This window comes from Lacerta agilis, chromosome 2 (genome assembly GCF_009819535.1).
Source record: "Lacerta agilis isolate rLacAgi1 chromosome 2, rLacAgi1.pri, whole genome shotgun sequence".
NCBI classification, from domain to species: Eukaryota; Metazoa; Chordata; class Lepidosauria; order Squamata; family Lacertidae; genus Lacerta; species Lacerta agilis.
The window spans coordinates 74,912,293-74,936,642 of NC_046313.1; the positions used below are offsets into that span (position 1 = coordinate 74,912,293).

Consider the following 24,350-nt stretch of genomic DNA (forward strand, 5'->3'; position numbering starts at 1 on the left):
TCATTTATGTAAAATCCTTATTTATGTACTATTGTTTGATGTTTGAGAGCTTTATGGCCAGCTGTCACCCTGTTGCAGACAGTGACCTAGCAAAGGACCTGGTAGAGGCAGTGACTATAGAAGTCCTTCAGGAACCTCTGGACCTTAGCTGCATAGTAACAGGCTCTTTCAGAGGCCATTAATGCTCAGCTTCCTTTGCTCCTGATATGTTTTGTTGACTCTGGATCGCATCTCCATACTTATGCATCAAGTATGTGGGAAAGTATATTTTGACATGATTGAACATACCATAGTTGTAATATGGAACCACATGCATCCTCCAGATTGATTATAATGCCAACAGCTTTAGATTCAAATGGTCCTGCTTTGGCTCCAATCTGGTTGGCACAGGAGCAAAAAAGTTGCTGAGGTTGGAGAGAGGGTGGTAACCTGGAAGGGGGACTAAGGGACTGTACAGTACTGCTCTACTGTTCATGTGAGAAGAGGCTGTCCATGAGGCACTGGGGTCCTGAGCAGGCGTAAGATGTTACAGGTCAACTTAATACTTTGAATTGAGCCAGGCAGCTTGTTCAGTTGTGCCAGAATTTGAATTCTATGTTCAGACTGCCCTGTCCCAGTCAACAATCTGGCTACCAAATTCTGCACCTGCTGCCGTTTCTAAACCCTTCCCCTCTGCAGGTAGGTGGGACTGATTTGGATGGTCTGCCCCTGCCACTTAATGGATCCAAATGGTTTCCAGAGAGCGGTAGGGGATATTTTATCCCACATTGATGGCCTTTCAGCTGATTCCCTGGTGATCCACTAGAATGCAGAGTTAACCAGGGCTATCAAATGTCTGGCTCCAAAACTGCATGGAGCCCGGACAGCGCATGGTTTTCCCTAGAGCTGAGGGCAATGAAACATTCGTTGAGATGGCTAATTTTATTGTTATTTTTAGATTTTAAAATTTGTTGACTTTTCCCAGTATGTATTTGAAAAGTGGTACATTTTAAAATACAAAAACAAGGTTTGAAATAAATATTATGTAATTAAAATTCTTCTAACCCAAACTATAGATAATATTCACATAACTTTTTAATCCACTACTCACTTCTACAGAGACCTCCACTTTTTAAAACTCCCAGCCATGCACCCTTTTCTGATTCTGCTAACCCTCTGCTTGTGATTTCTCATGCTCCTAAAATGAGACCAGGACTATTTTTAGTATATAAAAGTATGCAAGGCACTACAGCTCCTCAGCTAAACTGATGGAGCTAAATTGTCTTTATAATTTTTTTCCAAATGTATGTAGAAATTTAGTAACATGAGGTTTAACTAATTTATTTATTGATAATCTATTTGAGTAAATCTTTCTTTTAGTGATATCATTTCTGTCTGCCCAAATGTCATCCACATGACTCACTCCCTAAAACTGCACACTATCCTTATATAGAATTCAACAGATAAGTATAATTGCACTGAAGGGGGCTTTTAAAAAAAACAAACCCACCATCCTTTACAAAATGCTTTAAATCTTTCTGCACTTTCATAGAATCACTAGGGCAATAAGGGAACCTTAAAGTGCAGATTAGCTGCTGCTCCTGAGCCACATTTTTGCTTTTGAGAATTTGCTGAAATATACCCCATGTGTTGTCATCCCCCAAACTCGTGTCCTTTCTGCACTATTATCTGCACAGCAAAGCCAGAATCATTGGCAACCCTATTCACATGCAAGGGGTTGTAAAATACATGTACCCTACTTCTTGTTGTGTGCAAGTTTTTGCTGCAGCCAATAGAATTGACAAGCCAACTGCTCTCCAGTTCAGCTGGTTGATTGGCTGCTGCAAAAATATCTCAAATTCTGCTGGCTGCTCTTAAGATTCTCCCTTATCCATCCATATGATAGTCTAGGATTTCAGCCTAAAAGTGTTACAAATGTTACTCACTTGTTCCACTCAGTCCACATGCCTTTCCAAAAAAAGGAAATACGAGATGATAAGCTGTAGTGGCAAAGCTAAGAAGACATTGCCTAACTGCTGTTTCATCTATTATCTGGCAGAAGATCTTGGCTTTGTCAACAAGTTTTCACTGGACGTGGGAGTCTCAGTCAGTTGCAGTTTCTCACTGGTGAAATTAATTTTACGATGCTGTTTGCGAACACGAGCTGGCGACATTCGCACATTATACTGTGGAACCCAATCCTTTGCCTTTTCTATATTTATTAAAAATTGTATACCGCCCTTCACCTACAGATCTACCTGAGGGGAAATTTAAAAGTAACGCGGAAAACTATGGAGGCCGCTCCTGGTGTATTTTGTACGCTGCGACATTTTTCAACAACCGTGTTGAGCGCCTGCCGCAGCCCTCAGAAGAGCGACGCCGCACTAAGACAGCGAGGCGCCGCCTTTCCCAATTCAGGTGCGACAACAGGGCGGCTGGCGGGCAAGCAAGCGAGCGCCTCCCGTGGAAAAGCCGAGATGCCGAGAAAGGCAGCGAGCGGGAAAAGCGCATCTTCTCGCGCTCCTCTCCCGCCCACTCCCTTTCTTCGTCCCTCCCCTCGGCTCACGCTAGGAGAATGAACGTAGGAGATTCCGGTAGGCGGACTCCTCCCCCCTCTCCACGGTGCTGATTGGCCCGTTCCAGCCCTGTCGTCGATAGGCCACGCGGAAGAATCGGCGGGCGGCCATTGGCCGGGGTGATCGGAATTAGGGAGCCGTGCGCACATCAGCAGGGAGGGTGCGCGGGGTCGTGTGCAAACCGCGTGTGGCGCAGCCAGCAGGGACTCAACGGCAGCGGGTGGAAGAGAGAGAGAGAGGCCAAGTCAAGTCGCGTGCACGCGAAGAGGGTGGGGGCAGGAGAGCAGGAGCGGGGAGAGTCCATCGCCGCGTGGGGGAGGTCCAGCTTCAACCGACGACAGAACCGAAATCGAGAGAGAGGTAACCCTTGGCGAGGTAGGCCGATGGGGTTGGCGTAGTTTGGGGGTGAGGAGGAAAGCTCTCTGGGCGGGGTGAGGGAAGGAGGGCGCTGGCTCGTTCCGGCCTACTGCGCGGGAAAAGGGGGGAAAAAAACACCGTACTCGGCCGCGGTTATTTCCGAGGAAGGCGGGAAGAAGGGCTCGCCGAGGGCGCTCTGTGATCGACCTCCTTGCGGGAGGGCTGAGGCGGTTGCAGGTAGGTGGGCTTCTCGTTCCCGCCTTCTGGGCAGGGAAGGAGACGGGGGCCACCTCCCGCGCTCGGGAGAGAGACGGGACGGGCGGGTCCTGCCCGTCACGAGAAGCGCTCGTTTGGTCTGGGCCCTGTGCAGGCCCTGCGCGCCTGCGCGTGAGATTTCAAACGGGCCGCGAGGGTTGGAGTTGGACGCGGACACATCGTGAGGCGGAGGGAGAGTAGGCCTTCGCTCTGCACGCGAGGCTGCTCTCTCATCTCTCCCCGTTCCCCATAACAGTCGTCGTAGGAGTGTGTCCTCGTGGGGAGGCTCGGGACCTCAAAGCGAGGCATTCCGCCTGGGGCCGCCCTCGAGCTAGTTCGGGAAAGGTGCCCGTCTCCAATGGCGCCGCCGCCTGTCCCGCGCGTCCTCCACGTGTTCGGCTGAGTAACTCGCAAAAGGAGCCAGCTATTTAGCCGATCCATTGTAATTCACGGCCGTGTCTGTGACGCTCGAAGATGGCGTGTGGTGCTGTCCGCCCATTGGTGAGTGTGGCGCACTCGGTCGGGGAAAGGCGGCGCGCCCGACCCTCAGTTGGAAAACAAGCCCCGCTGGCTCCCGTGGGACTTGATCTCAAGCAAGGCGGGTATGCTTGCAGCCTTAAGGCGTGTGTGAACCGCTGATCATTCTGCGAAAGTGTGATACACTGCTAGGTGCTTTAAGTAACGCTGGGGACAAGCACGGTGCTTGGCGTACTTGACAGTGTAAAATCCAGTGGAGACAGCCAAGGACTTTATTGTAGTATTCTGTATCACTTGAGTACTATTTAAAGGAATAAGCTGAGGAAGAGTTCAAATGAGCCAGGCAGTCTGTGTTCTGATGGAGAGGTCAGTTACTAAGGAACAACCTGGGAGGAGGAAGCCTGAAACAGCAGGTGACTTAAAAAGTGGCACCAGAGCATTATTAACCAGAACTATTTCTAAAGTACATGGAAATCTTGCATGTTATTGATTCTGTTGCTACTGCTTGCACAGATCATAACTAAATACCAAATTCCCAGTTGAATCCTGCCTGAATCACGTTTTTGAATTTTGTGTAACATGCTCTTCACTACTTGGTAACTGCAGGTCCTCTTAAAGTAAGGCAGTGACATACTTGTGTACGTCCTGATCTGGTAGCTTTATAGTGCTCAAGTAAGTTTATATTGATACAGATCTCAGTTGCTTATACTACTATAATTTCATTTGCATTTAAAATGTTCTAGGATTATTACTTGTTTGTAGCAGGTTGACACTGTTGCCCTTTAGGAATTTAACATAGGTTTACATTGTCATTTAAAGCATTTTTATGCTTCCTCATAGCAAAGTTATCTGGGTTACTTAAATTGCTTAAATAAGAGAAGAATTGAATACAAATAAGGCATAGAACCATGAAATCAAAGACATTGTAACAAACTCAGGTTAATTGCACACCCAAAACTAAAACAGATTTAAAAACAGATGCCCAACCTACATCATTTATTTAAAAGCCTTGCCTAGTTGGAGTGTCCCTTTGGCTGAACTGTTAAAGCTAACTATTAATTAAATATACTTGTCTTAGCTACTAAGCCAGTGGTGTCCAAACTTTTTTCAAAGAGGGCCAGATTTGATGAAGTGGAGAGCCGACCAAGGTTGTTCAGCTTTTTTTACCCCAGGAAATAAACTGCCACAGGGTTCGGATTAAACTGACTGGCGGGCCAGATTAGGTCCCCGAAACGGACTTTGGACATGCCCATCCTAAGCTGTGCTGGGTCTTGACTTTTTCAGTGGCAGCTATTAACTTGCAGAACTGAAAAATCAGGGCAAAGTCTGCTGTGATATAAATGTGGGACAAAAGGAGGAAAATAATTTCTTCCTAGTGACAATAAAGATTTCATCAGAAAGGTATCAAATTGTGTTTATAATAATTTTCTGGTAAAATTCTCTTCATTGCCTTCACACTGCATTTCAGAAGCATTCTGAGTGCCTCCCACCATAGTGCGAGTTGGAAATCTGATCCTATTTCCCATGTTCTCCCTGAGTATTAGAGAACTTGAGCATATTCCTATAATGTAGGAGTAGTTCACCTAAGGGCCACATGGGTGGTTGGTGAACAGTTAATCCACTTGCTATTGGATATGGCCAAAAGCAGTGTAAGGCTGGGCTATTATCATATACTCTCATTATTTTTTGATTGTGATGGGGAGAAAGGCATCTTCCTTCTACGAGTAACCTCTGCCATTTACAAGGAGTAGAAGGCACATGAAAATGATGCTTCCCATCACAATTGCACTTACTCAAGGCAGCAGAATTTGGTGGTGGTCAGGAAATGTTGGGGGCAGGTGCCTTGGGCACCTGTGATCATTGTTAGAAATTCAGATATGTAAGCTTTGGGGCCAGACTGCTCTAAAGTTGTATTTTTCAATACAACATTTGGTTCCTGAAATTCATTCTGATTCTGCAGATAAAATATAACAGATAGAATTTTACAGGATGTGTTGCTGGTGTGTGAAAACACCAAGATCCAAGGATCCCCAGGCATGCACCTCCAGATGGTGGAGGTGTCAGGTGTCATCCTAGTGCCTGGGCATCTTCACATGGTCGCAAGTGGCTGATAACCAGGTACAAAATGTGTCTGATGAATTTCAAACACTGCCTCTTTGTGGGTCTGTGAGGGCTGTATGTGGGACATGACCCATGAATTGCCCAAGTGCTATAATGTACTGAGTTATTTCTTATTTGGCAACAGGCAGTAGTTTTACAAGGCACAAAATTTACCTGCTAATACCGTAATAGTTCATTGATATAAGCTTTTTCTAACAGAGATGGCAGTCTATATATTATTATACTGTGCACCTGCTTGCCTTCTCTGGAGTCATTCAAATGGTGCAGGAAGGGGAGATTTATTTTGAAAGTAGACAGAAGAAAAAGTAATAGGCTATACTTTGAAGGAAGTGACATAACACATCAGAGATTTTTACCTCATGTGGTTCCTGGGGGGGATTATGTGTTGGAAAAATAGTCATAGGGATGGGCTATACCTAGATGGAGCAGAGGGAAGATGAAGAAACTGGAATGAATGAAAGGGTAAGAAGGCATAGGAAGAGGTTCATGTGAAAGGCCAAATGAGGCAGTATGTGAGAAGAATTGGGCTTGAGAGGAAAACTGGTGGAAGAACAACAAAGGAGACAAAAGCTAAGTCAGAGCCAGTATAGAGTGGGGAAGAGACACTAGTTGGGTACTGACAGCAGTCTATGTCATATTTCCGAGATCTGTACCCCTGAGTTCCAGCAAGAATGTGCCAAATAACTTTTAAGAGCTGATTCTTAAAATAGGACAGGAAGGGCTTAGATGCTAGTTTTTGATTCATATGAATGGTATTGGCTATTCAACCCTGCTCAAATTGGTAGCAGATATATTTTTTCGGGTGGAGAAGAACCAGCTACATCTCCTGAGCTCCTGCTCCTGGGGATAAAGGGAAGGGTGGAGAACTGTTACATTGCTTGGACTCCTTGTATGGAAGATGAGATAATGACAAAAGAATGATGTAAATGTAAATAGTGAAATTAGTACATGAGCAAAAAGTCAGATAAAGGAAAGTGAGGTTCACAACATTGTAACAGGTTAATATACTGTATTGTTAGAAATTTTGGGTTAAGTTGTTTCAATACTGTGAAAAATGAAAGCAGTTTACATTTGAACAGTATTTATAGGTAGTTTACAAATTGGCATCAAGCACTTCAGCTCTTGTAAATATTATATAAAAACATTATTCTAACAACATTTTCCCTCTTTCTTAGGAAACCTAATTGCAGCAATGAGCAGCAACGAGTGCTTCAAATGTGGGCGTACTGGCCATTGGGCTCGGGAGTGCCCTACTGGAATGGGCCGCGGACGTGGAATGCGAAGCCGTGGCAGAGGTATTTTCCCACCCCCAAAGCATCTGTACAAATTGAAAGTAAACATTAGTTAGTCTCTTTTAACAACTCATTTGGTAGCCTAGCCACAGCCGCTAGGAATTCCATGTAGGTGAATAAGTAGGTATGTGGAGGGAGGGACTGATCCTCTAGGTCAGGGGTGGCCAACTCCCAAGAGACTGTGATCTACTCACAGAGTTTAAAACTGGCAGTGATCTACCCCCAATTTTGAGGTTCAGGTCAAAGTTGTTGAGCTTTTATTAGGAAAGAGGAAGACCCATGGGGGGGGTCGGGTCAAAGTGGTTGAGTTTTTTCAGGGAGTAGGTAAAATGTTGAGGGTTTTTTTAGGGGATCCACAGATGTTCAGCTACTTTGGGGGGAACCAGTGATCTACTGCAGACGTCCAGTGATCTACCAGTAGATCACGACCTACCTGTTGGACATGCCTGCTCTAGGTTTTGAAAAGAGCCACAGAGGAAGAAAAGTTTTCCTCCAACATAATAATGGAAATGCAATGGAAGGGGTGAGCAGGGTCATTCCTTCTCTGCCAGTATCTCTGGGAGATGTCATGATTGGTTTTGTTTTGTTTTTTTACTGGCTGACTGACTGGTTTTTTTGTGGGCTTATTTACACAGCCGCTTTAATTTTGTTCCTATTTACAGTCCAATAGAGTGAGCAAAAAGAAATTGGTATGCTCTTTTTTTGTCCCATTATGTGGTTTAACTATAGTACATGTAGTACCACCACTGAATTGTTAAATGGCTTTATCTTTCTAAATAGGCTTCCAGTTTATGTCATCATCACTCCCAGACATCTGTTATCGCTGTGGTGAATCTGGTCATCTTGCCAAGGATTGTGATCTTCAGGAGGATGGTAAATATTTCTAAAGTTTGGATGGGGAGAAACATTGCCAGTTAATTATGGGACATAACACAATGTTAAGCACATATTCTGCAACTCTCTCCAGGTTTTATAGTCTTGTTTGTCTCCTTTTTCTTATTGTGGAAGCCTGCTATAACTGCGGTAGAGGTGGCCATATTGCTAAGGACTGCAAAGAGCCCAAGAGAGAGAGAGAGCAGTGCTGCTACAACTGTGGCAAACCTGGCCACTTGGCTCGTGACTGTGACCATGCAGATGAGCAGAAGTGCTATTCTTGTGGGGAATTTGGACACATCCAAAAGGACTGCACCAAAGTGAAATGCTATAGGTAAATCAACAAATGTGAATATTAATCCCATTATGCTGACCTTTAGGTCTCTTATAAACAAATTGTGTATTTACAATAAAATATATGGGGTTAGTTAACATTTGGACTTTTTTGCAACGGTTTCTACCGTAATAAAATTTGTTTATTGATTTTCTTTCTGTGTCCCATTAAATTATTTTGTGCTCTTATCATAGAACTCATGATTTGTAACTTCTCAAGTTGCTCATACCTCAGTGCTCACTTGGTGAACTCCAAAATTTTTAGGGTCGACTAGGTTTCAGTAAGGGTATGGTGTACAAGTATAGAATTAGTTTATTTTATGAAGAAGCTGAAAACACGGGGCATAGGAATCATATCTGCAATGTCCGGAATACTATACAGTAGTGTTTCTATGGATGTACTTTGTGTGTGGGACTGAAGTTCTGTCCTGTCTGATTGCAGGTGTGGTGAAACTGGCCATGTAGCCATCAACTGCAGCAAGACTAGCGAAGTCAACTGCTATCGTTGTGGCGAGTCAGGACACCTTGCACGGGAATGCACAATTGAGGCTACAGCTTAACTGTTTTCCTTTGTCGCCCCTCCTTTTTCTGATTGATGGTTGTATTATTTTTCTCTGAATCCTCTTCACTGGCCAAAGGTTGGCAGATAGAGGCTATTCCCAGGCCAGTGAGCTTTACTTGCCGTGTAAAAGGAGGAAAGGGGTGGAAAAATCGACTTTCTGCATTTAACTACAAAAATGTTTATGTTTAGTTTGGTAGAGGTGTTATGTATAATGCTTTGTTAAAGAACCCCCTTTCCGTGCCACTGGTGAATAGGGATGGATGAGTGGAAAGAGTTAAGTCAGACCAGCAAAGCCTCCCTGGGTTCCATGGAAGTGATCATATGCAGGAGGAAAACAAACTGGAAGCGTCTGAACTTCCACAGTAACTAATTACAATAATGGCCTTGGATTATCTGACCTCAATAACTGTTATAACACCGAGTATCTGTATCAGGCCTTACCTAGAGCGTATAGCTAAGTGGGATAAACAAAACAATGCACATGCCTGTTAATGGCCACGAGAGTGAGGGAGAAATCGAGAACTGAAGTAACAGTAATACAATAAATGAATGAATGTCTAATATGAGATAACAAGGTAATGGGAAACATTAAATATTTCAAATTAAATCAAACCCAGAACATCAGTGCTTTAGAGCATACACAATTTGGAGCTATTCAGGACTTGCAAAGAAATGCATTTTCACAGAAATCAAGATGTTATTTTTGTATACTATATCACTTAGACAACTGTTGAGTTTCATTTGCTTGTAATCAGTTTTTAAAGTCAGATGGTAAAAGCAATTGAAGTCCTAGAATATAGAAATGTAATTTTAAACTATCAATAAAGCTGGAGGAGGAAGGGGAGTTTGGCTGAAGTTTTTTGTTTGGGGTTTATTTTTCAGATACATAGTACAAATTAACATTACAGAGGCAAATATGGAAGAATAAAAGCTGAACATTGACTATTGTACCACAACTGTATTATACAAAGTTAATTCCTGTATCATTTAAACTGTAGAATTGTCAAATACATCACTTCAGCAGCAATATTTGCATTCTTTTTTCTCTGCATAGATTGACAAACCGCAGAATGACCAGTCATTAGGAAAATGATTTTATATATAGCATTCCTAAAGATACTGTCCAAGAACACAATTATATATCTTGTGTTAAAATCCTGTAGTCTTTCAAATTGCACATTAGGAAAACTACATTATGGACAAAGTACATTTTGTGGTGGAGAAAGAAGTATGTGAAGAGTACATTTCATTCAAGTAATCACATGGATCTAGCAGTGAAGGGGCAAACTTGTAGGTGTGTGCCCCACCTTCGCATTTACCTGTGGTACCAAAGGTGGCTTATATCAAACCAATAAATGTTGTCAGCTGATATTGCAGTCAAACAGGCCTGCATGGAATTTCTAAATACCCCAACAGCAGCAATTAGTGCTAGAAAGCATGTCTAATAATATGTATTGAGACAATGACCTCTAAAATAAGAGGAATAAAATTTCTAACAGCAATACTCCAGCAAACTTCCTGCTCCTCCTCACCCATCAAAACATAACCCACCCTTCTTCCTTAAAGAAACAAAAATAAAAATGGAAAATTGAAAATACTATTATTAATAATAACAACAATAGCAACAGAAATATTTCTCTGTCCCATGCATACAATTACCTGGTATATATATCTAGAATTATATAAATTGAAGTGGCCATCCTTCTGCATTTTACCAGATGGGACCCTTTTATGAGCAACCAGCTTGCAGGAGATTTTACTACAATACTTGGTGCCACTCTAAATTTTCAGTACCTCAAGATTATTCTTTTAGCTGTCAGCACAGCCCCGCAAAATAATTCCCTCTGCCAGTCACCATTTATTTGATAGATAAGACAGCTATTGCAATTACACCAGTAATTTCTAAAGACGTAGTCAAAACTAAACTTACTGTATTCTAGTTTGAACCACTTTCCAAAAACTGACATCTGGGCTCTGCCAAAGCAAATGAATTAAATCTGCTTGCTCCAGCTTACACCTCCAGCACCTATCGTTGGTTTGAATACCCACATGCTTAGACCAGGTCCATGCCAACATCCAATTAACCTTCTGCAAAACATTTTGCTTCATTAACTTTAGGCAAAGATCCTAAGGAAAACTTTATATTATGTAATGCTGACCTCCAACATGTTAGCTGAAATTTATTTTTGAGCTCCATATTCCATTTAAATCTGTCTGATCTAAATTAGAGATTAACCTGTTCTGTATCACAGAATACAAACTTTTGCTGGATCTCTTAAAGACCACCACTGCATGTGCTTAAACTGCATGTGTAACCCACTGTTGTATACTGCATTAAGAAGGCTAACATGCACATTGGGAGAGACCACCATTATGGACTAGTGCAGGGGTCAGCAAACCTTTCCAGCAGGGGGCCGGTCCACTGTCCCTCAGACCTTGTGAGGGGCCGGACTATATTTTTGGGGGGGGAAATGAACGACTTACTATGCCCCACAAATAACCCAGAGATGCATTTTAAATAAAAGGACACATTCTACTCATGTAAAAACACGCTGATTCTCAGAACGTCCATGGGCCTGATATAGAAGGTGATTGGGCCAGATCTGGCCCCCGGGCCTTAGTTTACCTACCCATGGACTAGTGCATTACCTCAGAACAGTTTGGATGATACTTGTTGTTTGTTTTTTGTTAAGCTGTGAATTCTTGAAAACAGGTTCCTTGTTTGATGATGTTCTTTATGTTATGAAGGACTGATAGTTTTAGCTTCTGAGTGCGAACCCCTCCAGCCAGCATTAAGACCAAGCTCAGAAAAAGGGTTTTGTGGTGACAGAATTTTGGGAGAGCAGTGCTGAGTTCTATTAATTTCATAGCATTTATGTAAATTGTATCATTTATGTAAAATCCTTATTTATGTACTATTCTTTGATGTTTGAGAGCTTTATGGCCAGCTGTCACCCTGTTGCAGACAGTGACCTAGCAAAGGACCTGGTAGAGGCAGTGACTATAGAAGTCCTTCAGGAACCTCTGGACCTTAGCTGCATAGTAACAGGCTCTTTCAGAGGCCATTAATGCTCAGCTTCCTTTGCTCCTGATATGTTTTGTTGACTCTGGATCGCATCTCCATACTTATGCATCAAGTATGTGGGAAAGTATATTTTGACATGATTGAACATACCATAGTTGTAATATGGAACCACATGCATCCTCCAGATTGATTATAATGCCAACAGCTTTAGATTCAAATGGTCCTGCTTTGGCTCCAATCTGGTTGGCACAGGAGCAAAAAAGTTGCTGAGGTTGGAGAGAGGGTGGTAACCTGGAAGGGGGACTAAGGGACTGTACAGTACTGCTCTACTGTTCATGTGAGAAGAGGCTGTCCATGAGGCACTGGGGTCCTGAGCAGGCGTAAGATGTTACAGGTCAACTTAATACTTTGAATTGAGCCAGGCAGCTTGTTCAGTTGTGCCAGAATTTGAATTCTATGTTCAGACTGCCCTGTCCCAGTCAACAATCTGGCTACCAAATTCTGCACCTGCTGCCGTTTCTAAACCCTTCCCCTCTGCAGGTAGGTGGGACTGATTTGGATGGTCTGCCCCTGCCACTTAATGGATCCAAATGGTTTCCAGAGAGCGGTAGGGGATATTTTATCCCACATTGATGGCCTTTCAGCTGATTCCCTGGTGATCCACTAGAATGCAGAGTTAACCAGGGCTATCAAATGTCTGGCTCCAAAACTGCATGGAGCCCGGACAGCGCATGGTTTTCCCTAGAGCTGAGGGCAATGAAACATTCGTTGAGATGGCTAATTTTATTGTTATTTTTAGATTTTAAAATTTGTTGACTTTTCCCAGTATGTATTTGAAAAGTGGTACATTTTAAAATACAAAAACAAGGTTTGAAATAAATATTATGTAATTAAAATTCTTCTAACCCAAACTATAGATAATATTCACATAACTTTTTAATCCACTACTCACTTCTACAGAGACCTCCACTTTTTAAAACTCCCAGCCATGCACCCTTTTCTGATTCTGCTAACCCTCTGCTTGTGATTTCTCATGCTCCTAAAATGAGACCAGGACTATTTTTAGTATATAAAAGTATGCAAGGCACTACAGCTCCTCAGCTAAACTGATGGAGCTAAATTGTCTTTATAATTTTTTTCCAAATGTATGTAGAAATTTAGTAACATGAGGTTTAACTAATTTATTTATTGATAATCTATTTGAGTAAATCTTTCTTTTAGTGATATCATTTCTGTCTGCCCAAATGTCATCCACATGACTCACTCCCTAAAACTGCACACTATCCTTATATAGAATTCAACAGATAAGTATAATTGCACTGAAGGGGGCTTTTAAAAAAAACAAACCCACCATCCTTTACAAAATGCTTTAAATCTTTCTGCACTTTCATAGAATCACTAGGGCAATAAGGGAACCTTAAAGTGCAGATTAGCTGCTGCTCCTGAGCCACATTTTTGCTTTTGAGAATTTGCTGAAATATACCCCATGTGTTGTCATCCCCCAAACTCGTGTCCTTTCTGCACTATTATCTGCACAGCAAAGCCAGAATCATTGGCAACCCTATTCACATGCAAGGGGTTGTAAAATACATGTACCCTACTTCTTGTTGTGTGCAAGTTTTTGCTGCAGCCAATAGAATTGACAAGCCAACTGCTCTCCAGTTCAGCTGGTTGATTGGCTGCTGCAAAAATATCTCAAATTCTGCTGGCTGCTCTTAAGATTCTCCCTTATCCATCCATATGATAGTCTAGGATTTCAGCCTAAAAGTGTTACAAATGTTACTCACTTGTTCCACTCAGTCCACATGCCTTTCCAAAAAAAGGAAATACGAGATGATAAGCTGTAGTGGCAAAGCTAAGAAGACATTGCCTAACTGCTGTTTCATCTATTATCTGGCAGAAGATCTTGGCTTTGTCAACAAGTTTTCACTGGACGTGGGAGTCTCAGTCAGTTGCAGTTTCTCACTGGTGAAATTAATTTTACGATGCTGTTTGCGAACACGAGCTGGCGACATTCGCACATTATACTGTGGAACCCAATCCTTTGCCTTTTCTATATTTATTAAAAATTGTATACCGCCCTTCACCTACAGATCTACCTGAGGGGAAATTTAAAAGTAACGCGGAAAACTATGGAGGCCGCTCCTGGTGTATTTTTGTACGCTGCGACATTTTTCAACAACCGTGTTGAGCGCCTGCCGCAGCCCTCAGAAGAGCGACGCCGCACTAAGACAGCGAGGCGCCGCCTTTCCCAATTCAGGTGCGACAACAGGGCGGCTGGCGGGCAAGCAAGCGAGCGCCTCCCGTGGAAAAGCCGAGATGCCGAGAAAGGCAGCGAGCGGGAAAAGCGCATCTTCTCGCGCTCCTCTCCCGCCCACTCCCTTTCTTCGTCCCTCCCCTCGGCTCACGCTAGGAGAATGAACGTAGGAGATTCCGGTAGGCGGACTCCTCCCCCCTCTCCACGGTGCTGATTGGCCCGTTCCAGCCCTGTCGTCGATAGGCCACGCGGAAGAATCGGCGGGCGGCCATTGGCCGGGGTGATCGGAATTAGGGAGCCGTGCGCACATCAGCAGGGAGGGTGCGCGGGGTCGTGTGCAAACCGCGTGTGGCGCAGCCAGCAGGGACTCAACGGCAGCGGGTGGAAGAGAGAGAGAGAGGCCAAGTCAAGTCGCGTGCACGCGAAGAGGGTGGGGGCAGGAGAGCAGGAGCGGGGAGAGTCCATCGCCGCGTGGGGGAGGTCCAGCTTCAACCGACGACAGAACCGAAATCGAGAGAGAGGTAACCCTTGGCGAGGTAGGCCGATGGGGTTGGCGTAGTTTGGGGGTGAGGAGGAAAGCTCTCTGGGCGGGGTGAGGGAAGGAGGGCGCTGGCTCGTTCCGGCCTACTGCGCGGGAAAAGGGGGGAAAAAAACACCGTACTCGGCCGCGGTTATTTCCGAGGAAGGCGGGAAGAAGGGCTCGCCGAGGGCGCTCTGTGATCGACCTCCTTGCGGGAGGGCTGAGGCGGTTGCAGGTAGGTGGGCTTCTCGTTCCCGCCTTCTGGGCAGGGAAGGAGACGGGGGCCACCTCCCGCGCTCGGGAGAGAGACGGGACGGGCGGGTCCTGCCCGTCACGAGAAGCGCTCGTTTGGTCTGGGCCCTGTGCAGGCCCTGCGCGCCTGCGCGTGAGATTTCAAACGGGCCGCGAGGGTTGGAGTTGGACGCGGACACATCGTGAGGCGGAGGGAGAGTAGGCCTTCGCTCTGCACGCGAGGCTGCTCTCTCATCTCTCCCCGTTCCCCATAACAGTCGTCGTAGGAGTGTGTCCTCGTGGGGAGGCTCGGGACCTCAAAGCGAGGCATTCCGCCTGGGGCCGCCCTCGAGCTAGTTCGGGAAAGGTGCCCGTCTCCAATGGCGCCGCCGCCTGTCCCGCGCGTCCTCCACGTGTTCGGCTGAGTAACTCGCAAAAGGAGCCAGCTATTTAGCCGATCCATTGTAATTCACGGCCGTGTCTGTGACGCTCGAAGATGGCGTGTGGTGCTGTCCGCCCATTGGTGAGTGTGGCGCACTCGGTCGGGGAAAGGCGGCGCGCCCGACCCTCAGTTGGAAAACAAGCCCCGCTGGCTCCCGTGGGACTTGATCTCAAGCAAGGCGGGTATGCTTGCAGCCTTAAGGCGTGTGTGAACCGCTGATCATTCTGCGAAAGTGTGATACACTGCTAGGTGCTTTAAGTAACGCTGGGGACAAGCACGGTGCTTGGCGTACTTGACAGTGTAAAATCCAGTGGAGACAGCCAAGGACTTTATTGTAGTATTCTGTATCACTTGAGTACTATTTAAAGGAATAAGCTGAGGAAGAGTTCAAATGAGCCAGGCAGTCTGTGTTCTGATGGAGAGGTCAGTTACTAAGGAACAACCTGGGAGGAGGAAGCCTGAAACAGCAGGTGACTTAAAAAGTGGCACCAGAGCATTATTAACCAGAACTATTTCTAAAGTACATGGAAATCTTGCATGTTATTGATTCTGTTGCTACTGCTTGCACAGATCATAACTAAATACCAAATTCCCAGTTGAATCCTGCCTGAATCACGTTTTTGAATTTTGTGTAACATGCTCTTCACTACTTGGTAACTGCAGGTCCTCTTAAAGTAAGGCAGTGACATACTTGTGTACGTCCTGATCTGGTAGCTTTATAGTGCTCAAGTAAGTTTATATTGATACAGATCTCAGTTGCTTATACTACTATAATTTCATTTGCATTTAAAATGTTCTAGGATTATTACTTGTTTGTAGCAGGTTGACACTGTTGCCCTTTAGGAATTTAACATAGGTTTACATTGTCATTTAAAGCATTTTTATGCTTCCTCATAGCAAAGTTATCTGGGTTACTTAAATTGCTTAAATAAGAGAAGAATTGAATACAAATAAGGCATAGAACCATGAAATCAAAGACATTGTAACAAACTCAGGTTAATTGCACACCCAAAACTAAAACAGATTTAAAAACAGATGCCCAACCTACATCATTTATTTAAAAGCCTTGCCTAGTTGGAGTGTCCCTTTGGCTGAACTGTTAAAGCTAACTATTAATTAAATATACTTGTCTTAGCTACTAAGCCAGTGGTGTCCAAACTTTTTTCAAAGAGGGCCAGATTTGATGAAGTGGAGAGCCGACCAAGGTTGTTCAGCTTTTTTTACCCCAGGAAATAAACTGCCACAGGGTTCGGATTAAACTGACTGGCGGGCCAGATTAGGTCCCCGAAACGGACTTTGGACATGCCCATCCTAAGCTGTGCTGGGTCTTGACTTTTTCAGTGGCAGCTATTAACTTGCAGAACTGAAAAATCAGGGCAAAGTCTGCTGTGATATAAATGTGGGACAAAAGGAGGAAAATAATTTCTTCCTAGTGACAATAAAGATTTCATCAGAAAGGTATCAAATTGTGTTTATAATAATTTTCTGGTAAAATTCTCTTCATTGCCTTCACACTGCATTTCAGAAGCATTCTGAGTGCCTCCCACCATAGTGCGAGTTGGAAATCTGATCCTATTTCCCATGTTCTCCCTGAGTATTAGAGAACTTGAGCATATTCCTATAATGTAGGAGTAGTTCACCTAAGGGCCACATGGGTGGTTGGTGAACAGTTAATCCACTTGCTATTGGATATGGCCAAAAGCAGTGTAAGGCTGGGCTATTATCATATACTCTCATTATTTTTTGATTGTGATGGGGAGAAAGGCATCTTCCTTCTACGAGTAACCTCTGCCATTTACAAGGAGTAGAAGGCACATGAAAATGATGCTTCCCATCACAATTGCACTTACTCAAGGCAGCAGAATTTGGTGGTGGTCAGGAAATGTTGGGGGCAGGTGCCTTGGGCACCTGTGATCATTGTTAGAAATTCAGATATGTAAGCTTTGGGGCCAGACTGCTCTAAAGTTGTATTTTTCAATACAACATTTGGTTCCTGAAATTCATTCTGATTCTGCAGATAAAATATAACAGATAGAATTTTACAGGATGTGTTGCTGGTGTGTGAAAACACCAAGATCCAAGGATCCCCAGGCATGCACCTCCAGATGGTGGAGGTGTCAGGTGTCATCCTAGTGCCTGGGCATCTTCACATGGTCGCAAGTGGCTGATAACCAGGTACAAAATGTGTCTGATGAATTTCAAACACTGCCTCTTTGTGGGTCTGTGAGGGCTGTATGTGGGACATGACCCATGAATTGCCCAAGTGCTATAATGTACTGAGTTATTTCTTATTTGGCAACAGGCAGTAGTTTTACAAGGCACAAAATTTACCTGCTAATACCGTAATAGTTCATTGATATAAGCTTTTTCTAACAGAGATGGCAGTCTATATATTATTATACTGTGCACCTGCTTGCCTTCTCTGGAGTCATTCAAATGGTGCAGGAAGGGGAGATTTATTTTGAAAGTAGACAGAAGAAAAAGTAATAGGCTATACTTTGAAGGAAGTGACATAACACATCAGAGATTTTTACCTCATGTGGTTCCTGGGGGGGATTATGTGTTGGAAAAATAGTCATAGGGATGGGCTATACCTAGATGGAGCAGAGGGAAGATGAAGAAACTGGAATGAATGAAAGGGTAAGAAGGCATAGGAAGAGGTTCATGTGAAAGGCCAAATGAGGCAGTATGTGAGAAGAATTGGGCTTGAGAGGAAAACTGGTGGAAGAACAACAAAGGAGACAAAAGCTAAGTCAGAGCCAGTATAGAGTGGGGAAGAGACACTAGTTGGGTACTGACAGCAGTCTATGTCATATTTCCGAGATCTGTACCCCTGAGTTCCAGCAAGAATGTGCCAAATAACTTTTAAGAGCTGATTCTTAAAATAGGACAGGAAGGGCTTAGATGCTAGTTTTTGATTCATATGAATGGTATTGGCTATTCAACCCTGCTCAAATTGGTAGCAGATATATTTTTTCGGGTGGAGAAGAACCAGCTACATCTCCTGAGCTCCTGCTCCTGGGGATAAAGGGAAGGGTGGAGAACTGTTACATTGCTTGGACTCCTTGTATGGAAGATGAGATAATGACAAAAGAATGATGTAAATGTAAATAGTGAAATTAGTACATGAGCAAAAAGTCAGATAAAGGAAAGTGAGGTTCACAACATTGTAACAGGTTAATATACTGTATTGTTAGAAATTTTGGGTTAAGTTGTTTCAATACTGTGAAAAATGAAAGCAGTTTACATTTGAACAGTATTTATAGGTAGTTTACAAATTGGCATCAAGCACTTCAGCTCTTGTAAATATTATATAAAAACATTATTCTAACAACATTTTCCCTCTTTCTTAGGAAACCTAATTGCAGCAATGAGCAGCAACGAGTGCTTCAAATGTGGGCGTACTGGCCATTGGGCTCGGGAGTGCCCTACTGGAATGGGCCGCGGACGTGGAATGCGAAGCCGTGGCAGAGGTATTTTCCCACCCCCAAAGCATCTGTACAAATTGAAAGTAAACATTAGTTAGTCTCTTTTAACAACTCATTTGGTAGCCTAGCCACAGCCGCTAGGAATTCCATGTAGGTGAATAAGTAGGTATGTGGAGGGAGGGACTGATCCTCTAGGTCAGGGGTGGCCAACTCCCAAGAGACTGTGATCTACTCACAGAGTTTAAAACTGGCAGTGATCTACCCCCAATTTTGAGGTTCAGGTCAAAGTTGTTGAGCTTTTATTAGGAAAGAGGAAGACCCATGGGGGGGGTCGGGTCAAAGTGGTTGAGTTTTTTCAGGGAGTAGGTAAAATGTTGAGGGTTTTTTTAGGGGATCCACAGATGTTCAGCTACTTTGGGGGGAACCAGTGATCTACTGCAGACGTCCAGTGATCTACCAGTAGATCACGACCTACCTGTTGGACATGCCTGCTCTAGGTTTTGAAAAGAGCCACAGAGGAAGAAAAGTTTTCCTCCAACATAATAATGGAAATGCAATGGAAGGGGTGAGCAGGGTCATTCCTTCTCTGCCAGTATCTCTGGGAGATGTCATGATTGGTTTTGTTTTGTTTTTTTACTGGCTGACTGACTGGTTTTTTTGTGGGCTTATTTACACAGCCGCTTTAATTTTGTTCCTATTTACAGTCCAATAGAGTGAGCAAAAAGAAATTGGTATGCTCTTTTTTTGTCCCATTATGTGGTTTAACTATAGTACATGTAGTACCACCACTGAATTGTTAAATGGCTTTATCTTTCTAAATAGGCTTCCAGTTTATGTCATCATCACTCCCAGACATCTGTTATCGCTGTGGTGAATCTGGTCATCTTGCCAAGGATTGTGATCTTCAGGAGGATGGTAAATATTTCTAAAGTTTGGATGGGGAGAAACATTGCCAGTTAATTATGGGACATAACACAATGTTAAGCACATATTCTGCAACTCTCTCCAGGTTTTATAGTCTTGTTTGTCTCCTTTTTCTTATTGTGGAAGCCTGCTATAACTGCGGTAGAGGTGGCCATATTGCTAAGGACTGCAAAGAGCCCAAGAGAGAGAGAGAGCAGTGCTGCTACAACTGTGGCAAACCTGGCCACTTGGCTCGTGACTGTGACCATGCAGATGAGCAGAAGTGCTATTCTTGTGGGGAATTTGGACACATCCAAAAGGACTGCACCAAAGTGAAATGCTATAGGTAAATCAACAAATGTGAATATTAATCCCATTATGCTGACCTTTAGGTCTCTTATAAACAAATTGTGTATTTACAATAAAATATATGGGGTTAGTTAACATTTGGACTTTTTTGCAACGGTTTCTACCGTAATAAAATTTGTTTATTGATTTTCTTTCTGTGTCCCATTAAATTATTTTGTGCTCTTATCATAGAACTCATGATTTGTAACTTCTCAAGTTGCTCATACCTCAGTGCTCACTTGGTGAACTCCAAAATTTTTAGGGTCGACTAGGTTTCAGTAAGGGTATGGTGTACAAGTATAGAATTAGTTTATTTTATGAAGAAGCTGAAAACACGGGGCATAGGAATCATATCTGCAATGTCCGGAATACTATACAGTAGTGTTTCTATGGATGTACTTTGTGTGTGGGACTGAAGTTCTGTCCTGTCTGATTGCAGGTGTGGTGAAACTGGCCATGTAGCCATCAACTGCAGCAAGACTAGCGAAGTCAACTGCTATCGTTGTGGCGAGTCAGGACACCTTGCACGGGAATGCACAATTGAGGCTACAGCTTAACTGTTTTCCTTTGTCGCCCCTCCTTTTTCTGATTGATGGTTGTATTATTTTTCTCTGAATCCTCTTCACTGGCCAAAGGTTGGCAGATAGAGGCTATTCCCAGGCCAGTGAGCTTTACTTGCCGTGTAAAAGGAGGAAAGGGGTGGAAAAATCGACTTTCTGCATTTAACTACAAAAATGTTTATGTTTAGTTTGGTAGAGGTGTTATGTATAATGCTTTGTTAAAGAACCCCCTTTCCGTGCCACTGGTGAATAGGGATGGATGAGTGGAAAGAGTTAAGTCAGACCAGCAAAGCCTCCCTGGGTTCCATGGAAGTGATCATATGCAGGAGGAAAACAAACTGGAAGCGTCTGAACTTCCACAGTAACTAATTACAATAATGGCCTTGGATTATCTGACCTCAATAACTGTTATAACACCGAGTATCTGTATCAGGCCTTACCTAGAGCGTATAGCTAAGTGGGATAAACAAAACAATGCACATGCCTGTTAATGGCCACGAGAGTGAGGGAGAAATCGAGAACTGAAGTAACAGTAATACAATAAATGAATGAATGTCTAATATGAGATAACAAGGTAATGGGAAACATTAAATATTTCAAATTAAATCAAACCCAGAACATCAGTGCTTTAGAGCATACACAATTTGGAGCTATTCAGGACTTGCAAAGAAATGCATTTTCACAGAAATCAAGATGTTATTTTTGTATACTATATCACTTAGACAACTGTTGAGTTTCATTTGCTTGTAATCAGTTTTTAAAGTCAGATGGTAAAAGCAATTGAAGTCCTAGAATATAGAAATGTAATTTTAAACTATCAATAAAGCTGGAGGAGGAAGGGGAGTTTGGCTGAAGTTTTTTGTTTGGGGTTTATTTTTCAGATACATAGTACAAATTAACATTACAGAGGCAAATATGGAAGAATAAAAGCTGAACATTGACTATTGTACCACAACTGTATTATACAAAGTTAATTCCTGTATCATTTAAACTGTAGAATTGTCAAATACATCACTTCAGCAGCAATATTTGCATTCTTTTTTCTCTGCATAGATTGACAAACCGCAGAATGACCAGTCATTAGGAAAATGATTTTATATATAGCATTCCTAAAGATACTGTCCAAGAACACAATTATATATCTTGTGTTAAAATCCTGTAGTCTTTCAAATTGCACATTAGGAAAACTACATTATGGACAAAGTACATTTTGTGGTGGAGAAAGAAGTATGTGAAGAGTACATTTCATTCAAGTAATCACATGGATCTAGCAGTGAAGGGGCAAACTTGTAGGTGTGTGCCCCACCTTCGCATTTACCTGTGGTACCAAAGGTGGCTTATATCAAACCAATAAATGTTGTCAGCTGATATTGCAGTCAAACAGGCCTGCATGGAATTTCTAAATACCCCAACAGCAGCAATTAGTGCTAGAAAGCATGTCTAATAATATGTATTGAGACAATGACCTCTAAAATAAGAGGAATAAAATTTCATCATGTGGAAATTTCATCATGTGGAAAACTGCTCCTTGTGTGACCAGCTCTTCCTTGGGAGAAAAATGGAGCAAGCAGGAGCCTACCTTTGGCCATTGTATGAACTAGGAGGAATGGGAAGTACGTACGGTATGTTCACCTTCACCCTATGATTTTGCAGGTACTTGAGGCTTTACTGCTTGGAAGTGACCTAATCAGAAGTTGAAAGGGACCCATGCTCTGGTTAAAAGATTTACCTAGCAACTGATGTCTCTGTTAAGTCTTTATCCAATTACCCATCACATTAAAAGTTTCCACTAACTAGGGAGAAAATTTTTATGCAATTCTTCAGCCTTTATATTGTTATATGTTATTGGAGACCATGTTACTAGTAAGGGAGACAAGAATGTAGGCTGTAGTTGAGGTTGACTAAAGATAGAAGTAGATTCACTTTTTGCCTGCTGGGGAGAAGATGCATGGATATGTGGAGGCAAGTGAGAATTTGTAAAATTTGATCGGTGCACCCTAAGAACTGAACATATAGCACTATAATAATTACTAGCTGGCCCGGCCATGCGTTGCTGTGGCTGATTTGGTGAAATGGGAAAGGGAGGTGCAGTGCAAAAGTGGAAGTGTATGCTTACCAACACTTGTTTAAGTTGAGGATGCGTGGTTTCCTTACCAGCTCTGCAGATGCTTTGGGCACCTCCATAAATGGCGGTCATTTCGTTTACGGGCGTCCAGACACTCCTCACAGTGGAGATGGAGTCACGGAAATGACCAAAGTTTTTTTTGCGGCCGACTCCACAGGCGCTATGGCCGTCTTGTTAGTGGAGGCGGCGGTGGAAACTGCTTATCCGGCTGGCTCTACAGCCGCTACTGCCACTGTCACAAATGACGTAAGTTTTGTTTCCGCCCGCCCTGGCTGCTTTGTAAGTGGAGGCAGCGTCAAAAACTTGAAAGGTTTGAGAGTGCCGTTTCCGCCCGTCCTGGCTCTAGGTGGCCGAGGTAACGCCGCAGACGGCGGAAGAGATGTTTCGTCTCACTTTTCCTCCCCACCCTATGGAGCCATGGCCGCCAACTGCACAAACGGTTGTTCCTGCCTTCATGGGTTTACAGCTACCGCCGAAGACAGCAGCAGCATTTGTGAGCGGCATGCCCCTCTTGGCTGGAGGTAGTGATGTAGTAACAGGAGGAGGAGGGGTTTGAGACGTTTTTAGTGTGTTATGCTGTGCTCCATCCACTGGAGGGTGCTGTGGGATTGTTTTTTGCAATCTAAATACGTAAGATCCTTCCCATATGCCCATGGAACAAGCGGTCACGGAGAAAGGTGGTGCAGCACAAACACCCACCTTTTACGATTTTATACATATATATTATTACTTATACCTCCACCCATCTGGCTGGGTTTCCCTAGCCATTCTGGGCGGTTTCCAACAAAATATTAAAATACAATAGTCTGCTTTTAATGTTTAAGCTTCCCTAAACAGGGCTGCCTTTTGATGTCTTCTAAAAGTGTGGTAGTTGTTTTTCTTTCTGACATCTTATGGGAGGGCGTTCCACAGGGCAGGCGCCAGTACCGAGAAGGCCCTCTGCCTGGTTCCCTGTAACTGCTTCTCGCAGCGAGGGAACTGCCAGAAGGCCCTCGGCGCTGGACCTCAGTGTCTGGGCAGAACGATGGTGGAGACGCTCCTTCAGGTACTGGGAAAAGGAGGGTTCTGCATGGCCGATAATATTCTGCGACAAATACAAAAAATGGGCTGTTATAAACAAGGAAAGTACCATACGTGTGAGACCCTCTTAACCAATGTCCCATTCACTTTGTTTTTCTTTGGTGCAATAGAGTGGAAAGAGCCTAGCAAAGTATATTTTGTCAGTTCCAATATAACAATCATTAGCTGAATGAGTAATGCAAGTCTGAAGTGTTCTCTGAATACAGACTGCCATAAAAATTGGTACACACATTTTGATATGGAATGCACAAGTAGGGTAATGCTCAAATGACAAAACCTTCAAAAGAAGTTCGTGACTTGAGTCTTACATAAAATCATCAATACAGCATACCAATAACCGTAACTGGGTGATAGCCAGTGTTAGATTAGATATATGGAAAAAATGAACTTGCCTATTAATTTCAGTGGGTGTACTGAGGGCTGGATTTCATTTGATATGGCCCCTTGTTTAGAAATGCTGGTGAGCTAGGCCTAGGGCTTTATTACACATAAAAATGAAGATGTTTCACAAAAGCTGGAATTTCTGACAATCCAGTAAAAATATTTAAAAAACCTGGATAACAGAAAGGAATATAGAATGTGTCCCTTCTGTTCGCTCACCCAACC

The 24,350-nt window shown here is 43.4% G+C and overlaps 2 protein-coding genes across 8 annotated transcripts; both read left to right on the top strand.

Moving 5' to 3' along the window:
- The first annotated feature begins 2,695 nt into the window (after window positions 1-2,695).
- LOC117041738 (cellular nucleic acid-binding protein) lies at window positions 2,696-9,852 on the top strand. 4 transcript variants are annotated; one of them, XM_033140811.1, is made up of 5 exons: window positions 2,696-2,930; window positions 6,941-7,060; window positions 7,838-7,930; window positions 8,066-8,264; window positions 8,706-9,852. In XM_033140811.1, exons 2-5 carry the CDS (start codon window positions 6,958-6,960, stop codon window positions 8,821-8,823), a joined length of 513 nt encoding a protein of 170 aa, XP_032996702.1. In that variant the 5' UTR covers window positions 2,696-2,930; window positions 6,941-6,957; the 3' UTR covers window positions 8,824-9,852. The 4 variants fall into 4 exon arrangements, with proteins under 4 accessions (XP_032996702.1, XP_032996700.1, XP_032996699.1 ...); XM_033140809.1 differs by having other exon boundaries at window positions 2,698-2,915; window positions 8,063-8,264; XM_033140808.1 differs by having other exon boundaries at window positions 2,699-2,930; window positions 8,063-8,264.
- A 4,556-nt stretch (window positions 9,853-14,408) lies between these two features.
- On the top strand, window positions 14,409-21,565 carry CNBP (CCHC-type zinc finger nucleic acid binding protein). Of its 4 annotated transcripts, none has more exons than XM_033140816.1 (5): window positions 14,409-14,643; window positions 18,654-18,773; window positions 19,551-19,643; window positions 19,779-19,977; window positions 20,419-21,565. In XM_033140816.1, the coding sequence occupies exons 2-5, from the start codon at window positions 18,671-18,673 to the stop codon at window positions 20,534-20,536; spliced, it is 513 nt and encodes a 170-aa protein (XP_032996707.1). In that variant the 5' UTR covers window positions 14,409-14,643; window positions 18,654-18,670; the 3' UTR covers window positions 20,537-21,565. The 4 variants fall into 4 exon arrangements, with proteins under 4 accessions (XP_032996707.1, XP_032996705.1, XP_032996704.1 ...); XM_033140814.1 differs by having other exon boundaries at window positions 14,411-14,628; window positions 19,776-19,977; XM_033140813.1 differs by having other exon boundaries at window positions 14,412-14,643; window positions 19,776-19,977.
- The last annotated feature ends 2,785 nt before the right edge of the window (window positions 21,566-24,350 follow it).

Excerpts from the sequence above, each read along its gene's own strand:
- LOC117041738 (XM_033140809.1), top strand. The coding sequence starts at position 6,958 with ATGAGCAGCAACGAGTGCTTCAAATGTGGGCGTACTGGCCATTGGGCT. Across the intron at positions 7,931-8,062 it reads TTGTGATCTTCAGGAGGATG|AAGCCTGCTATAACTGCGGT; the intron begins GTAAATATTTCT and ends TTCTTATTGTGG. Across the intron at positions 8,265-8,705 it reads ACCAAAGTGAAATGCTATAG|GTGTGGTGAAACTGGCCATG; the intron begins GTAAATCAACAA and ends GTCTGATTGCAG.
- CNBP (XM_033140814.1), top strand. The coding sequence starts at position 18,671 with ATGAGCAGCAACGAGTGCTTCAAATGTGGGCGTACTGGCCATTGGGCT. Across the intron at positions 19,644-19,775 it reads TTGTGATCTTCAGGAGGATG|AAGCCTGCTATAACTGCGGT; the intron begins GTAAATATTTCT and ends TTCTTATTGTGG. Across the intron at positions 19,978-20,418 it reads ACCAAAGTGAAATGCTATAG|GTGTGGTGAAACTGGCCATG; the intron begins GTAAATCAACAA and ends GTCTGATTGCAG.